At 63.7% G+C, this 17385-nt stretch overlaps 1 protein-coding gene across 6 annotated transcripts in view; it reads right to left on the bottom strand.

The window, feature by feature from the left end:
• Positions 1 to 17385, bottom strand: part of PTK2B (protein tyrosine kinase 2 beta) — a 40537-nt gene extending 23152 nt beyond the window's left edge. For 2 of the 6 annotated variants that reach the window (XM_063330763.1, XM_063330764.1), the window contains exon 1: positions 17018 to 17118. In XM_063330763.1, coding sequence (XP_063186833.1) covers positions 17018 to 17054 — 37 coding nt within the window. In that variant the 5' untranslated portion in view covers positions 17055 to 17118. Of the gene's footprint in view, positions 1 to 4760; positions 4814 to 15144; positions 15565 to 17017; positions 17119 to 17291 lie in introns of those variants that run through there. The other 4 variants (XM_063330767.1, XM_063330766.1, XM_063330765.1 and 1 more) reach the window with 4 other exon arrangements.

The following is a 17385-nucleotide window of genomic DNA, read 5'->3' as shown; positions in this document are numbered from 1 at the left end:
CTATTCCAATGTTTAATAACCCTTTCAGTGAAAAAATGTTTCCTAATATCCAATCTAAACCTCCCCTGACGTAACTTGAACCCGTTTCCCCTCGTCCTAATATAGGGGGTATGTGGGTCTTGGATCATCTGAATGGATCCAAAATTTCCCTCCTCATGTGGCTTTTGGGTGGCGAGCTGGGCAGGGCTGGCACGGAAGAGGGTTTGCTCTGGGTTGCTTTCTTCACCTCCTGGGCTGAGGCCAGGCAAACTCAGCTCACTTAACCCTCTAAGAGCAAAGTCTCTGGCTTCCCAGGAAAGCGGGGAGCTTTGCACGGAGCCTGGGCGAGCGAAAAGGGCTGGAGCCCTCAGCACAGGAGGCCCTGGAGGTGTTGGGAGGGCTGGAGCCCCTCTGCTGGGAGGACAGGCTGAGAGAGCTGGGGGGGTTCAGCCTGGAGAAGAGAAGGCTCCGCGGAGACCTTCCAGCCCCTGCCAGTCCCTCAAGGGGCTCCAGGAAAGCTGGGGAGGGACTCTGGAGCAGGGAGGGGAGCCATGGGACGAGGGGGAAGGGTTTTACACTGGAGGAGGGGAGATTGAGATGAGATATTGGGAAGTAATTCTTTGGTGTGAGGGGGGTGAGCCCCTGGCCCAGGTTGCCCAGAGAAGCTGTGGCTGCCCCATCCCTGGAGGGGTTCAAGGCCAGGTTGGCCGGGGCTTGGAGCAACCTGGGCTGGTGGGAGATGTCCCTGCCCAGGGCAGGGGGTGGCACTGGGTGGGCTTTAAGGTCCCTTCCCACCCAAACCAGTCTGGGATTCTATGATTCCAAAAACCAGCCAGCACAGCCAGACACACGGGACAAATTCCGGTTTGCAAAGAGCTGCTCCAAACTGCATCTTTTCGGGAGTGAAACGTGAAATAAAAAAAAAAATAAATAAATTAAAAAAAAGTGGAAGCTGAGCCATTAGGCTGCTTCTGAGCCGGAGCCTCAGCTGAGCTCGGCCCTCGAGTTACTGATTAAACAGCCGGGAAGCTGTTTGCAAACAGGAAAATTGCACGGCGGCTCGCCTGTGCATCACCCCGGGTCTGCAACACGGAAGAGGTCCCGGCATGGATCCGGGGGGGAATTATGGAGGGGCAGAGGGGGTGGGGAGGGGCTGGGGTGCCCGCAGAGTCTCCCCGGCTCTGCCCTTCCCAGGCAGGCGAGGTGGGGATCGGACATGGAAGATGCTGCAGGAGGGGATGGGGTGGGTGGGACGGGCTGCGGGATGTCCCATAGATCCCATTGCCTGGGGCTGAGGGTCCCGCTCCACCCACGGGAGCGGACGCCTCTAATACGGGGGTCAGAGCATCCCTCATCTCATCCAGGGCAACACCAGCCAGCCCAGCCCAAACCTCCCGGCTGGCTGGTGGTGTCCCACAGAGAGCATCCCACAGGTGACATCCAATAGGGAGCACCTCACAGGGACCGTCCTGCAGGTGACATCCCACAGGGAGCACCTCACAGGGAGCATCCCACAGGTGACATCCTGTAGGGAGCATCCCACAGGGACCGTCCTGCAGGTGACAACCCACAGGGAGCATCTCACAGGTGACATCTCACAGGGAGCACCCCACAGGTGACATCCTGTAGGGAGCATCCCGCAGAGACCATCCCCCAGATGACACCCCACAGGGAGCATCTCCCAGGTGACATCCCATAGGGAGCATCCCACAGAAAACACCCATGGAGACCACCCCACAGGTGACATCCCGCAGGGAGCATCCCACAGGTGACATCCCACAGGCAGCACCCCACAGGCGACATCCCGCAGGGAGCATCCTGCAGGTGACATCCTGCAGAGACCATCCAGCAGTGACATCCCACAGGGAGCATCCCATAGGTGACACGCCGCAGGAAGCATCCTGCAGGGAGCGTCCTACGGAGACCATCCCACAGGCGACATGCCACAGGGAGCATCCCGCAGGGAACACCCCATGGGTTGGGGGGCTGCAGCCATTCCCCCATCCCCAACCTCTGCAAAACCAAGCGCCGACGGGGCAGACGGCAAGGAAAACAGGCGGCAAGCGGCCGGAACCCTTCCCGAGACCGGCCGCCGAGGGTTTCTCCCCCGATTCCCCTATTTCTCCTTCCTCCCCGGGATTTGCGCCGTCATTTGCACGAGCGCTTAGAGGTGGCTTCGCTGTAACGGCAGCCCGGGATGTCACTGTAACGACAGCCAGCGGGACGCTGTGTGCTGCCTCCCGCCAGCTTCGGCTTTTTAAAGCAACTCGCCTGAGTCACCGGCCCTAAAAATACCCGCCGTGTCGCCTGGCACTTTCGGGTCCGTACAAAGGCTTGTTGGCTGGCAGCGGTGGCGACGCGCGGAACTGCCCAGATTTGTGTTTTCCAGGTTTCTCCAAGGGAACGGGGCAGGGGAAGAGGCTCCGCATCCCGGCGGCTGCGACGGAGCGTTGCTGCGGCGGCGGCGGTGGGACGCCGAGCTGCCAACCTCGCCCTCGAGCATCCTCGCCCAGCCGCCCCGACGGGCACACACACCACGCGTTTTTCGCTCTGGGTTTTGCCCTTTTTTTTTTTTTTTCTTTCTTTCTTTAACTTTCCTTCGCAGCAGCAGCTCAGGGAGGACCTTGCAGCAACCCACATCCTTTGCAGAACACCCCTAGGGCCGGCTCTCTGCAGGAGACGCCACGCGTAGCCCGGTCCCCTTCTCACGCGGGCCGAAGCCGCACCATGGATGCTACGCGCCAGCCCATCGCTGCTGCGGTTGCCCAGCTCCATGCCGTGCCTCACCAGCGTTTCCTGCTCAACCGGGCTCAAAGAATGGGGTGAAGCAGAATTACCCTCTCACACACACACACACACACACACACACACACACACACACACTTCCCCACCCCCCCAGGTCCCAGCTCGACAGCAGGCGCAGAGATGCTCCGCTTCAGGCTTTGCTCTCGCTGCTCTGCAGAGCTTCTCCACCCAGAAATATCTAAAATAAAGTTGTCCTCCGCTAAATGGCTAAAAAATGAACCCTGCGTCCTCCGGGTTTCAGAGGGACCCTCCCGGGGGGGTGGCGGGGTGGGGACGATGGCCCGGGCCAGCCCCTGGGGAGGGGGATCAGCTCTCGGTTGCGAGGGGCGATCGCTGAGCCCGGAACGTTCCACTTTGGCTCTTCTTTTTCCCCACTTTCTCTTCATTTTCCGTTTCCTTCCTCCAGGCCCATTCCCATGACATGTCACCTCCCGCTCCCAGTGCAGCGATGGGGCTGAGTCCCCAGGGCTGGGGCCAGGGCTGGGGCTGGATGTCCCCTCTGTGTCCCTGCATCCCCGAGTGATGCTGCTGGGGAGCGGGATGCAGGGAGCATCCCGCAGGGAGCAGCCCGCGGGTGACATTGCACAGAGAGCATCCCGCGGGTGACATCACGCAGGGAGCAACCCCACAGGTGGCATCACGCAGGAAGCATCCTACTGGTGACATCCCACAGGTGACATCCCGCAGGGAGCGTCCCCCTGGTGACATCCTGCAGGGAGTACCCCACAGAGAGCACCCCACAGAGAGCATCCCACAGGTGACATCCCACGGAGAGCATCCTGCAGGTGACATCCCGCAGGGAGCATTCCGCAGGTGGCATCCCGCACATGACATCCCACAGGGAGTATCCCAAAGAGAGCATCCCACAGGTGACATCCCACAGAGGGCATCCCGTGGGTGACATCCTGCAGGGAGCATCCCCCTGGCGACATCTGCAGGGAGCATCCCACAGATGACATCCCGCAGGTGACATCCCACTGCCCCTGATCGGCACCCCCGAGCATCGCGGCTGGAGATGGAGAGGGCTGGAGGCCACCAGCACGAACAAGGGCCCATCCCGCCTTTCGGTGTCCCCTCAAGCCCAGCACGGACGCGCGGGATGGCGCCGACCCCCCCAGCCAAGCGCCCCGCAGCCTCCCAGCCCCTGCACGCCCCGGGCTCACGCTCTGCCCTTCCACATCCCTGCCTTTCCTGGCCAAGGTGCCCCCCCCAAGAATAAAGCTGGGGAGCACGGCGAAGTTGCTGCCTGCACCCTGCCTGCACCCTGCCTGCACCCTGCCTCCGCCGCAGCTGAGCAGCACCCAGAGGGTACATCCCAGCTGCCCCCCAGCCGGGCATCCCAAAGGATGGAGGATGGAGAAGGGGCTCTGGCCACCTCCCAAGCCACCCGTACCCCCACCCCCTGTCCCCTCCGGCGCGGGGACGCGTCCCGCGGGCTCTGTCCCCAGCGGGGACAGCTGTGCCAGACGCGTGACGCAGCCCCAGCCGGGCACACGGGGATGGGGGAACCATTGAAACGAAACCGAGAGCTTCCACTTCTGCCACCGCCACACACGTCCCCTCGCTGCAGCCTCCGCGTCCCCCCCGGCAGCCCCCGTTGCCTCCTCCTGGGGGTGACACCCCGAAAGGTCTCCCCGCGGCGGCTCAGAGCCACCTCTCGTCCCCTGCCCCGGCACAGCGCCGCACCAGGAAGTTTTTCCGGTGGCTCTCACGCGCTCGGAAAAGTTTGGTGCCCCGGGTGCCACCTCCTTCACCCTACCCCGAACCCCAGACACACCTGGGCTGAAGTCCCCGGCCTCAGGGACACGCTGAAACCCCCACCGAGCCCCTTCCCCAACTCCGTGAGATGAGTTTGCACGCGCTCAGCCTCCTCCCCGCCACCTCCTCGGGGTGAGGGTCTCGGTCCCCACCGGCAACACCCTGGGGACACCCCGGCACCCAGAGAAAGGGGGTGGCAGGAGGAAAGCGGCACTTACGGAGAGGCCGCCGTCCCCTCTGTCCCCACGCCGAGCCCGCGCTGACAGAGCCGGCGCTTCCTGCTGCGGCTGACAAGGGTGCGCAGAGGCGTTTGCATAGCACCCAGGCAGGGAGGCAGGGCCCACGCTCATGCACGTGCCGCCAGCGGCCGCACCAGCCCATAACACAGATGGGGAAACTGAGGCACGGCTCACCCCAGCCTGGGAGAACAGTTGGGGTGGTCCCGGCGTGGGGCGGCGGAATGCGGGCAGCAGCCCCCTCCTCCGCAAACCCCAAAGGCGGGGTCCCACTGAGCGATGCTACAACCCCAAAGTGCTTGTGCCGGGCGGGGGTGGGAATCCGACCCCAGGACCCCGCAGGAAGCAGGGGATGGGGACAACGGTGACCCGCGACTTACCCCAGCCACCCAGGAGGGTCTCCGGCTGCCAGACCAGCCCGTGGGCTCCATCATCCCTCATGCCGGGACCCAGCGCATCCCTCCCCGGACCGTCCTGCCCTTTCTCTCGGCGGCCGCCAAGTTGGATCCCGGCTCCATGTGAGGAAAACTCAGCCCCGGGAGCACAGCAGGGATCCCAGCCCAGGCTGAGTCACCCCGAGGACCGGCATTCCCGGGTGACAGGGGACAGTGCGGGCAGGGACAGTGCAGGCAGGGACAGTTGCAGGCAGGGACAGGACGCCTACTCTGCCCCAGGCCCTTCCCCTATCTATGCAGGTATTTCCATGACTCATTGCTCTATTGCTGCGGTTCCCCGGGGAACAGACGGGCTCTCACCCTCTGTAGCACCATCAGCATCACATTCCAGCCCCGCTCCAGCACCGAAACCAGGGAGTTTCCACCATATAACTGGGAGAGGGGACGGGTGTTCCCCGAGCCGTCACCCGCAGCGGTCCGACCACCCCACTGCGCTCCCGGCCTTATCTCTCCCTCCCTGTATCTACCCCAAACCTGCCGTGCCCGGCTCCCATCCATCCATCACTTCAGCCCTGTCCCCAGCGGGTACGGGGAGCAGGGTTTTGGTTCCCCGTCGCAGATCCTGGCGAGCTACGGAGGGTCAGTGACACAAAAACATGTCGTGTGGCCTCAGGGGAGGCAGGGACCTCCATGGCGGCCACGGGCTGTCCTGCCTCCTTGCACATCCCATCCCCATCCTCCATCCCCATCCTCCATCCCCTCTTCCCCTGGTCCTGCCCACCCAGGGCATCTCTCCCCTTTCCCACCAGCAAGGGTTCATCCTGGCGGGATTTCGCACCAGTTGGCCCCAGTGCATCCCCGGCACTTGCAGGATGCTGCCGGCTTGGCAGCGGGATGCGACGGCCCTCGGAGGCTGGATGTGGGATGGCAGCATGGTCCAGCAGTGGGAGCTGCCTGGGGGGGACACCAGGACGGTCCCACCATCCCCGTTCCCCACCCCGGGCAGGCGGCGCTGGGGCAGGCTGGGGACTGAAGGCTCCTCACGTGATGTCCCCGCAGAGGAAGCCTGCATTTCACAAAGCGAAGGAAATGACACAGGCTCCGGCTGGCAAGGACGGGCTGCTCCGGAGGGGGGTTGGAGCAGGTACAGAGGCACTGTCCTCTCTAGGGGACCCCAAAACGAGCACACACATTCCGCTGACACCCCCCATCCCTGGTGCAACAGCTCCCCATGACCCCCAGCATCCCCCAGACCTCCTCAGGTCCCATCGTGTTTCTGCCCATCTGACTCCCATCTTGCTACAGCAGCAGCCCAGGACCCCTCATCCTGTCTCCTGCCGGGGTTGGGGGGGGGGAGGGTACCCCTTCCCGAGGTGGATACCCTCCTTTTTCAGACTGGGAAAAACATCCATGTGGCTGGTTTTGGGTGCAGGGCTGGGCATGGACATGCATCCCATCTCCCCTGTATCCCATCTCCCCCTGTATCCCATCTCCCCACTGCATCTCATCTCCCCCTGAATCCCATCTCCCCACTGCATCCCGTCTCCCCTGAATCCCATCTCCCCTCCATGCCATCTCCCCTGCATCCCACCTCCCATCCATCCCATCTTCCTGTGGCACCCCATCTCCCTGGGGCATCCCATCTCCCCTACATCCCATCTCCCCACTGCATCCCATCTCCCCTCCATGCCATCTCCCCTCCATGCCGTCTCCCTGTGGCATCCCATCTCCCCCAGCATCTCATCTCCCCTCCACCCCATCTCCCCTGCATCCCATCTCCCCTGCATCCCATCTCCCCACTGCTCCCCATCTCCCCTGAATCCCATCTCCCCTGCATCCCATCTCCCCGCTGCTCCCCATCTCCCCTGAATCCCATCTCCCCTGCATCCCATCTTCCCACTGCTCCCCATCTCCCCTGAATCCCATCTCCCATCCATCCCATCTCCCCACTGCTCCCCATCTCCCCTGAATCCCATCTCCCATCCATCCCATCTCCCATCCATCCCATCTCCCCCAGCATCTCATCTCCCCTGCATCCCGTCTCCCCCTGCATTCCATCTCCCCGTTGCACCCCATCTCCCCCCACATCCCTTCTCCCATCCCACTGCTGCGCCTGCGACCTGCACCCGCACAGCCGGTGAGACGGCCGGTACCCGGGGAATTAGCAATAGCACCCGGAGAGCTGCCGTCAAAGCCCACGCGCGGCAGCTCAGCTGGAGGGGGTGACTCAGGCACGGGGGAAAGATCTCCGTGTTCCCGGCGCAGAGCAGCGCTGTTTATCTGGAGCTGGGGATGGGACGAGGCAGGACCATCTGGGGAGGAACGGCTCAGCAGGAGATGGGGACAGCAGCTCTGCGGCGGCTGCTCGGGGAGGAGACGGCAGGCTGACGGTCCCTGAAGTGCCGGGATGCCAGGACAAGGCTCCCCACGAGGGTGCACCGGGGCGAGGGGCTCAAAGACCCACTTTTTTTTGTCCATGGTCAATGCCGTGCCCCATCCTGAAGACAAAACGTGCCCCCTGAACCCCTGCTAACTGCTCCTGGTCGCCTCCTCCCTGGGCATGGGACCTCTGCAGCCACCCCCCATGAATCTCGTGGGCCCCATGGCCGCAGCGGGGGACACGGCATCCTCTTCCCAGGGCAGACTGCCCGGGTTTCGGATGCAAGGTTTGCTCCAATGGTCTCCACTCTGGTGGAGATCTTCCTGCCAGAACTGCCCGAGTGCTGCCCCTTGGCCATGCCAGAGCCACCGGCTTCTCCACGCTGCTCCAACTGGGAGCAATCCTGCAACCACAGTGGGAAAAGACACCACCCGAGCAGCCCCAGGCATTGCAGGAAGCCCTAAATCCCTCACCTTTTATGCCAGGAGAGAAACAACTCACACCTGAGCCAGCAAAGCTGCATTTTTATACCCCCGTCTCTGCTGCCTGCAGCTGCCGGACCCAAAAAGGATCACGGGCAGGTTCTGAGACCTGGTTTCAGCCCGTCCTACTAAGGGACCAAGGTCCCAGGGTCCCACAGACGTGCTCCAGTCCCCTGCCACGGGGCTCGTCATGGGGGTCCCACTCATTCTTACAATTAATAATGGAATTATCATTTGGTCCATGTTTTTTCTTGTACCTTCACAACCAAAAATTGACCCAACACCGCTCCAGCCAAGAGCAACACGACTGCGGTGTAAGGAAAAGGGTCAAACACGCCAATAGAATCATAGAATGGTTGGGTTAGAAGGGACCTTAAAGACCCCCCAGTGCCTCCCCCTGCCCTGGGCAGGGACACCTCCCACCAGCCCAGGTTGCTCCAAGCCCCGGCCAACCTGGCCTTGAACCCCTCCAGGGATGGGGCAGCCGCAGCTTCTCTGGGCAACCTGGGCCAGGGGCTCAATAGCCTGGAAGAGCTCCCAAAATCAGGCCTGGGGGGCTCTGAAAACCCCTGAGGATGTTGTAGGGCAGATGCTGGAGATGCTTCTTGTTCTGGGATGATGCAGGAGGACGGGGCTGAGACACCATCCCCACGCCATGAGGCTGGAGAGGGCTGGCAGGGCTCAACCTTCCCCCCAAAACCAAAGCGCCCGAGCTCACACAACGCCGCCAGGCTAAAAATAACCCCGGAGCAGCGCTCAGAGCCTCCCCTCGGGGAGGGGAAACAGCTTCCCAGGAACAAGGTGGGCGTCTTTCCCAGTAACCTTTCTGCGGGAGAAGGAAAGGGCTTGCAGCATCGTTTTTGGCACGGCGGGAAGCGCGCCGGCGGGTCCCGGTCGCTAAGCATCCCGGTCGCCAAGCAACCCATGGGAATCACGAGAGATGCTGTTCCTGCTTCGTTTTTGGAAGGGAAAGGAAAATAGAGCGGAGCCAGAGGAGGCCCCGGAGATGCTGGGAGGGCTGGAGCCCCTCTGCTGGGAGGACAGGCTGAGAGAGCTGGGGGGGTTCAGCCTGGAGAAGAGAAGGCTCCGCGGAGACCTTCCAGCCCCTGCCAGTCCCTCAAGGGGCTCCAGGAAAGCTGGGGAGGGACTCTGGAGCAGGGAGGGGAGCCATGGGACGAGGGGGAAGGGTTTGACACTGGAAGAGGGGAGATTGAGATGAGATATTGGGAAGAAATTCTTTGGTGTGAGGGGGGTGAGCCCCTGGCCCAGGTTGCCCAGAGAAGCTGTGGCTTCCCCATCCCTGGAGGGGTTCAAGGCCAGGTTGGCCGGGGCTTGGAGCAACCTGGGCTGGTGGGAGGTGTCCCTGCCCAGGGCAGGGGGTGGCACTGGGTGAGCTTTGAAGGTCTCTTCCCACCCAAACCATTATTCAATGATTCTATGGTCTCCGCAGCCTGTAAAAGCCCTCGGCCATGGTCTCACCACGTGGTGACAACTTCCCCGGGCGAGAAACACCGAGCAGCAGCTGGGAAGTCACCCCCGAGCCCTGCTTTGAAACTCGTTTCCCTTTGCAAACTGCCGGGCTCCACCACCGAGCCCTCTCAGGACGCTTGGCGGGTTCGTTAGCGGGTCCCAGGCCCCCCATTACATTTTCCACGCTCTCCTGTACGGCCGCAGCCCCGCGGCCACGCTGCCTTCCAGCTGGGCCGTCCCAGCACCCGCGGCTGGGGTTGCGAAACGCGGGAAGTTTGCATTACCCAAGGGAATATGGCTGGGTTTGGGCAAAAATTAATTGCCATCATTTAATTAAGTGTTTTCTTTTCTGGCTCGTCAACCATTCCTGGCCCTGCGCTATCACGCTGCGGCACGGGCTTGCGCAAGACCCGCTCGCTGCTAAACTGAAAGTTTTTTTACCCTCTGCAAAGTTTTTGGGCTTTTGCTCGGAAAGATAAACGTTTAAAATGCCATTTTAAAAAAATGAAATAGCCCAAGTGACCCTCCGAGGTGCCTTCACGACTCTGCCTGCCCCACCTGAGCCACAGACGCACCATCTCGGGCCAAAAACATGATATTTATTCCCCTTGAACTCCCCCAAACTGGGTGATTTTAAACTTTTTTTCAGTGGGAGGTCCCTAGTTTTTAATCTCGAGGTTTTCTTTTGTTCTGGGGCCGGGAGTGGGGGGTCCCAGCAGGGGAAAAGGCACCTTCATTCCACCTCACCCCGTTTCCACACGCCACGGCCGGGGCGGCGATGCTCTGGCTACGGAGCGGAGCATCCCGTGCTGTCTCTGCAAGGGGAAGGGTTTGGGAATTTCCCCTCTGAAATCCCTCCGTGCTTCAACCTTCCGAGATAAAAACCCAGGCAGCAAAAACGCCCCGGTTTCTGCCAGACGGAAATTCCCTGTTCGCTGGAAGTGGCCCCGGCAGGGCCCCATGGGACGGGCCAGCTCCTGGCAGCGCAGGCAGGTATTTCGCCTCTGGCTGTAGTGGCAGAGGGATGTGACGGCAACCCCCCTTCCTCCTCCTCCTCCTCCTCTGCCCTGCTGGGGGTCAGAGCAGGGATGGGGGCCCCAACCAGCCCCCCCGGGAACGAGGAGGGAAGAGCCCGGTGGGGTCTGGAAAGGGAAGAGAGGATTTTTATCCGCAGGGATGCGCGGGGAAAGCTGGGCAGCGGGAGCGGGGCGTGCAGCGTGGCCGGGTGCGCAGTACGGCAGGGTGTGCAATACGGCAGGGTGTCCTATATGGCAGGGTGTGCAATACAGCAGGGTGTGCAATACGGCAGGGTGTGCAGCGTGGCAGGGTGTGCAGTGTGTCAGTGTTGGGACAACAGCAGGGTGTGCAGCGTGGCTGGGTGTGCAGAGCAGCAGTGTTGGGACAACAGCAGGGTGTGCAGCGTGGCTGGGTGTGCAGCGCGGCAGTGTTGGGACAACAGCAGGGTGCGCAGCGTGGCAGGGTGTGCAGCGTGGCAGGGTGTGCAGTGTGTCAGTGTTGGGACAACAGCAGGGTGCGCAGCGTGGCAGGGTGTGCTGCAAGGCCAGGCGTGCAGGGCAGTCGGGTGCACAGCGTGGCAGGGTGTGCAGCGTGGCAGGGTGTGCGATGTAGCACAGTGTGCAGGGTGGCAAGCTGTGCAGCCTGGCGGGGTGTACAGCACGGCACACTGTGCAATGCAGCCGGGCGTGCAGCGTGGCACAGTGTGCTGCATGGCTGGGTGTATGCTGCGGCAGGGTGTGCAGCGTGTCATGGTGTGCAGCATGGCAGAAGTGCGCAGCACGGCATGGTGCACGGCATGGCCGGGTGTGCGGCATGGCACAGTATGCTGCGTGTCAGGGTGTGCAATGTGCCACACGTGTGCAGCATGGCATGACGCGCAGCATGGCGTGGTGCACTCGTGGCATGGCGCACAGTGTAGCAGGGTGCAGCACGGCAGGGTGTACTCGTGGTAGGCTGCACAGCGTGTCATGGTGCACAGCATGGCATGGTGCACTCGTGGCATGGTGCACAGCATGGCAGGTCGCACAGCGTGGCAGGGTGCACAGCGTGGCAGGATGCACTCGTGGCAGGGTGCGCAGCATGGCAGGTCGCACAGCATGGCATGGCGCACAGCGTGGCAGGGTGCAGCACAGCAGGGTGTACTCATGGCAGGGTGTACAGTGTGGCATGGTGCACTCATGGCATGGCGCACGGCATGGCAGGGTGCACTCATGGCACGGCGTGCAGCGTGGCAGGGTGCAGCGTGGCAGGGTGCACTCGTGGCAGGGTGCACTCATGGCACGGCGCGCAGCGTGGCAGGGTGCAGTGTGGCAGGGTGCACTCATGGCATGGCACACCGCATGGCACGGTGCGCAGCGTGGCAGGGTGCAGCGTGGCAGGGTGCACTCATGGCATGGCACACCGCATGGCACGGCGCGCAGCGTGGCAGGGTGCAGCGTGGCAGGGTGCACTCGTGGCAGGGTGCACTCATGGCACGGCGCGCAGCGTGGCAGGGTGCAGTGTGGCAGGGTGCACTCATGGCATGGCACACCGCATGGCACGGTGCGCAGCGTGGCAGGGTGCAGCGTGGCAGGGTGCACTCATGGCATGGCACACCGCATGGCACGGCGCGCAGCGTGGCAGGGTGCAGCGTGGCAGGGTGCAGCTCAGCAGGGTGTACTCATGGCAGGGTGTACAGTGTGGCATGGTGCACTCGTGGCATGGCGCACGGCATGGCAGGGTGCACAGTGTGGCACGGCGCGCAGCATGGCAGGGTGCAGCGTGGCAGGGTGCACAGTGTGGCATGGCACACCGCATGGCACGGCGCGCAGCGTGGCAGGGTGCAGTGTGGCAGGGTGCACTCGTGGCAGGGTGCACTCATGGCACGGCGCGCAGCGTGGCAGGGTGCAGTGTGGCAGGGTGCACTCGTGGCAGGGTGCACTCATGGCACGGCGCGCAGCGTGGCAGGGTGCAGCGTGGCAGGGTGCACTCGTGGCAGGGTGCACTCATGGCACAGCGTGCAGTGTGGCAGGGTGCAGTGTGGCAGGGTGCCCAGCGTGGCCGGTTGTGCAGCATCCTGCAGGAAGCTGAGAGGCAGAGCCCCCCCCGCCCCCCGCAGCCATACTCACTGGAGCCAGATGAGGCCACAAGACCAAGGGCAGGTTGCCCCTGGCAAGCTCCTGCCCATGGCAAGCTCTTGCCCATGGCAGCAGTTCTGCTGAGCTGGAAACCCATGGAGCCCGCGTTGGGCTGAGGCTGGGGGGCAGAGCTGGGGGCCGAGCGCGCGGGGATGGGGACAGGGGACGGACAGAGCTCTCTGCACCCGTCAACAGGGCCAAGACACCGAAAACCTCTCTGGAAATCACCTCCGCAGGGCAAGACACCACCCTGCACCTTTCCAGCCCAACGGAGAGGAGCGGACACTTTTAGGCCACAGTTTCCACGTTCTCCTCGGGAAGAAATAACTCTCACCCTAAAAACTCCGGGTTTTTTTCCCAAGCGGAGCCCGGCTCGTGCCTTCAAGCAGCGTTTTGCTCAGAGAAAAGGGGTGCGCAGAGCTGCCTGCCCCGAATCTGCAGCACTTCCTTCCCTCCGCCGCGCTTTTCCGCACAGCAGGGGCCATCCCAGTTCACCCCCGCGCACCAGCTAACCTGCCTTACTGGTGGTTACAGCCTTCCCCAACCCCAGGACGCGGCTGCTGGGTTTTCCCCTGCAGGAACGGGGTGTTCTGCTAAAACTATATATATATATATATATAGTTTTTAGCCATTTTTTAACATGAAACATGGCAAACCGCCCCAAAACAAAAAGCCTGTCGGAGTCCTGCGAGGTTTCCCCGGGGGCTGACGGGAGCCGCGTCTCCGTGTCATGTTCCTCTTCCCTCTTTGCAGCCGCTTCCCCAAACAGAGCTGGGTGGCTTCGCCGCGTTGCCACCGCAGCCACTGTCACCGTCCCTTCCCTGCCCCACGGCCCGCCAGCCCCATCCCAGGGGAAAACACAACCAAGCCAGAGGGATTCCCATCCCTGGGGAGGATTTTCCGAGGGGAAAATCCCATTTTACCCCCTTGGTTCTTCAGGGAAAGGTCTCCCTGGGATTTTCGTGCAGGGCATCCCGGGTTTTACCCCTCCCCGTGTGCCAGGCTGCCTCGGTGGAGGGGACGCGGGTGTGACACGGGGTCTGCCACCGCTGTAATTTGGAACGCGAGCAAGGTTTTGCAGGAAAGGTTCCCCGCTCCGTCTACCCCTCATGAGTAATAACTCTGCCGGGGAAAAAGCAAAATGATTCAGCTGCTGCTTCCCCAGCCCCCAGCGCCAGGAAGAGCCTTTGTGCTGGGTATTAATGACAGCCGAGCGCGAAGGCATGAGAACGCAGGGCTTGGGGACAGTGGCACTTGCGGCCCTGCGCGCCGGACCCCTGCGTGCCCTTGCACACGCGTGTGCGCATCTCACTAGCGTGCGCGAAGCATGGCGAGGGCGGGCTCCCCGCGTGCGTGTGTGCATCCCTGCCCGTCTTTTGCAGACCCTGCGGAGCACGCGGCCCCTGTCCCCTGCGGCGACTGCCGGCGGTGGCACTGCTGTCCCACGTCACCCTCTGCGTCCCCCTGTTCTCACCCGCCGAGGTGGACTTGGAGCATCCCCCACGATGCCAGCGGGGCACTAGGAGGTGATTCCGCCCACGGGAGCGAGGGGTGGGAACAGGATTATTCCTGGGGTGTTTCTGCGCCCCAACAAGCCCCGCTGTCACCCCTTCCTCCGGCAAGGAGGGGTATGTGACGGATGCAATGGGACACCGGAGCTGGCTGTCCCCTCCCCGGCACAGCTCAGGGCCACGATGGCCACCTCATGCTGGAAATACCCCTGTGCCGGGCACTGTTTCGGGCCCAGACGGCGGTGGGCAGCATGACCTTGCCCATGGAGCCCCCAGGACACACCACGCTCAGCCCCTGCCCTCTCCCCACCTCCCTGCCCTGACGCCGGCACCTCGTCCCGCTGCCAGCACGGGGCACGCACCTGGCCTTCCCCGGCTACTGCGTGTCACCGGCTCCCTGCCACCTCCCTGGGACAGTCCCAGGGGTCCCTTCCGGTCCCTGGCCAAGCGGTCAGACATCCCCGGGATGTCCCTGTGCTGGGGGACCTGGTGGTGGGATCACCCTTTCCAGACGGCCGATTTCCCCAGCCAAGGTTGGGTTAGGAGGAGCAGCGTGTTCCCGGGGGGAATCCTCCGCTGGGATGATGCATCCCCGGCTGCATCGAACCCTGGCGGAAAACGCACGGAGCTGTTGCATCAGCCCCCCAGGACTGAAACGCTCCCGTCTCTGGCTTTCCTCCCCCGTGTCCTCACGGGCTCCATGCCGTGCCGGTGAGCACAAGGCAGGCATGTTGGCCGGCAGGAACCGCCCCGCCGTTGGGCAAACATTGACGCTGGCAGGAGATATCGGAGCCCAGGCACCTCCTGATCGCCGGCTGCAGGGCGGGGAGCACCGGGGGAGCGCCCTGCCCTCGTGTCCCCAAGCTCCGGAGCACCCCGGCACCGCTGCCACACGTCCTCCTCCTGCACCCACCCAACTGCCGGCCCTCCCTTGGCTCTCCCACGTCCCCCACGGCACCCAAGCGTCCCCCCGGGAGCAGGCAGAGGGTCTCACCTTGGCGGGAGCCGCCTTCACCCCCCCTGGCCGGACCCGCTCTTCGCCCCGGCGGTGGCGGGGACGGGCGGTGGCGTCGCCGACGGGGAGGGTTGGCCCGTTGGGTGCGTGTCCCGCGGGCTGGTACCGGTGGTGAAACCACTCCTCCCTGCCACCCGCTTCCGGAAAGGGCTCACCGGGGCTGGCGGGTGCCGCCGACGCCGGGGAGGAAGAGGAAGGCGGAGAGGCGAGGAAGGCCCCGGGACCCCTCACTCGCCCACCTCAGTCCCGTGGGCGGGTTGGGGCAGGTCTTGGGATCAGCCGGGAATTTGGGCAGGGAGCCCGAGGCAGCCGGCGTTCCGGCTGGTGCCGCTGGTAGCTGGGAGGAGCTGGCAGGCTGCCCCCCGGACGGCGAGCCCCCACCGCCCCAGGGGTCCCCCAGCCCCCCCCAAAACCCACGGCTCCCGGGGGACGCCCCAGCACTGCGGAAGAACCCGAGGCAGGAAGGAGGATGGTGCAAGAGCCGCCGGGGACGACGTTGGCAGTCATGGGGCGGCCGTCCGGCACCGCCACACCCCCGGGCCGCAGCAACACCCCCCATCTTCTGGGGTGCACCGGGCCCCCCTTTAACTCTTGCTTTAACCCTCCTCTGAGGACCCCCGCCATGGCCGGACATCGAGTCAGGCCACCCAGGCCCTCAGAAGATCTGACCCCAACCTCAGGGCGCTGCCAAAATGGTTTGGGGACGCCAAGGGGCTGAGGAAGAGGTGGAGGAGGAGGGGAACAATGGTGTGCACCCCCTTGCCCCAGCCCCACGGCATCCCAGGGGGTGGTGGAGGCAACGGGGGCCACCCCCGTGGCGAGCGGGAATGGGGAAGTGGTGGGACGCAGCTGGTCGGGCAGTTCCCCAAATCCCGGGCAGGAGGTTGCAGGGTCGCGGGGAGCTGCAGCCCGCTGGGGACCCCCCCACCGGCAGCTCAGCGGGTCCCTGCACCCCGTCACACAGCAGGGTGCCCCCCTGCGTGGCATCCCCTGCTTTGGAGAGGCGTTCAGAGGCAGGTCTCCCCCCATCTCCTTCCCATCCCTTCCTCCTCCGCTCCGCTCCCTCTCCTCCCCTGCTGCCCTCAAATTACCCCCCTCCTCGAGGTGTGATGCCCGGGAGCGACTGGTGCTACACCAGGAACAAACTGGATACAAGCCCTTCCCGCTACAGCCGCTGGAAGACACTCGGAGCATCCCCGCAGCACGGAGGGGCGGCAGGACCCTCCTTGCACCCCGAGAGGTGTTGGGAGGGATGAGGCACAGAGACCAAAAAGCTTCTGGCCACGAGCAAGACCATCTCAGGGGCTTCGGATGGACACGGGGTCAACCACCGTCACCCTCTTCCCAGCCCAGCGCAGCCGCCAGCGGTGCCCGGAGCTCCGGCGGCAGCTCTCCCACGCAGGGAGAGCAGCGCCGACAGCCTGCGCCCACTCTCCTGCCCGAAGCCAGCCCAGCTATTTAAACACCTAAATCCCCTCAAAAGGGATGGAGCTACCTCCGCACGCCGCGGGTGGGCCGTCATCGCCCGGTAAGGGGCAGGGGTAGGGGTGGGGGATGGAGACCACCGGCTCCGGGGAGGTGCACCAGCCCCGCGCACCCCTTTCCCCCTCATCCCTTTCTTTCTCCATCCCCTCGCCCTGCTCCCACCTCGCCCACGCGCTCCCAAGGAGGTGTCTCCGCACAAGTTTGGGAGAAACCCTGGCACGCTGCTCCCGTGCTCCCGGCCAGCGCAGCCCCCGGGGAGCCAGGCAACCCTTTCCCCCAGCTAATCCCTGCCAAAAATTAACCCAAAATCCACCACCGCCACCGCCCCCCCCCGCCCCCTCCAAGCCCCCACAGCCCCGTGACTTACAGGAAAGCTGGTTGAACAGCCTGCTGAGCCATCCCATGCTCCTGCGCCGAGGGTGAGCTCGTAGCTACGAAACGCTCCCGAGAAACAGGTTTCCCCCCCGCCTCCCCCACCCCCCCCCACCCCCCGCCTTTCCCCAAACCACCCTCTTCATTGGCACAGAGAGAAGCGATAAAATCTGACGGGATTTATTAATAGCACCTCTTCCCATCACTAGGGAGCGGGGCTTCGGAAACGGCTTCGAGCATCCCGGCGAAGGAGAAAGGCACCAACTTACTTTTTCCAAGGAGCAGGGCCGGAAGGTCGGGGTGACGGAGGAGGACATCGGTTGCAGCTCCAGAGCCACCAGCAGATGTTTGGGGGGGAAGAAG

Source organism: Chroicocephalus ridibundus, chromosome 3 (assembly GCF_963924245.1).
Source record: "Chroicocephalus ridibundus chromosome 3, bChrRid1.1, whole genome shotgun sequence".
In the NCBI taxonomy this organism is placed as follows: domain Eukaryota; kingdom Metazoa; phylum Chordata; class Aves; order Charadriiformes; family Laridae; genus Chroicocephalus; species Chroicocephalus ridibundus.
This window is presented reverse-complemented; position numbering and strand designations above follow the sequence as displayed.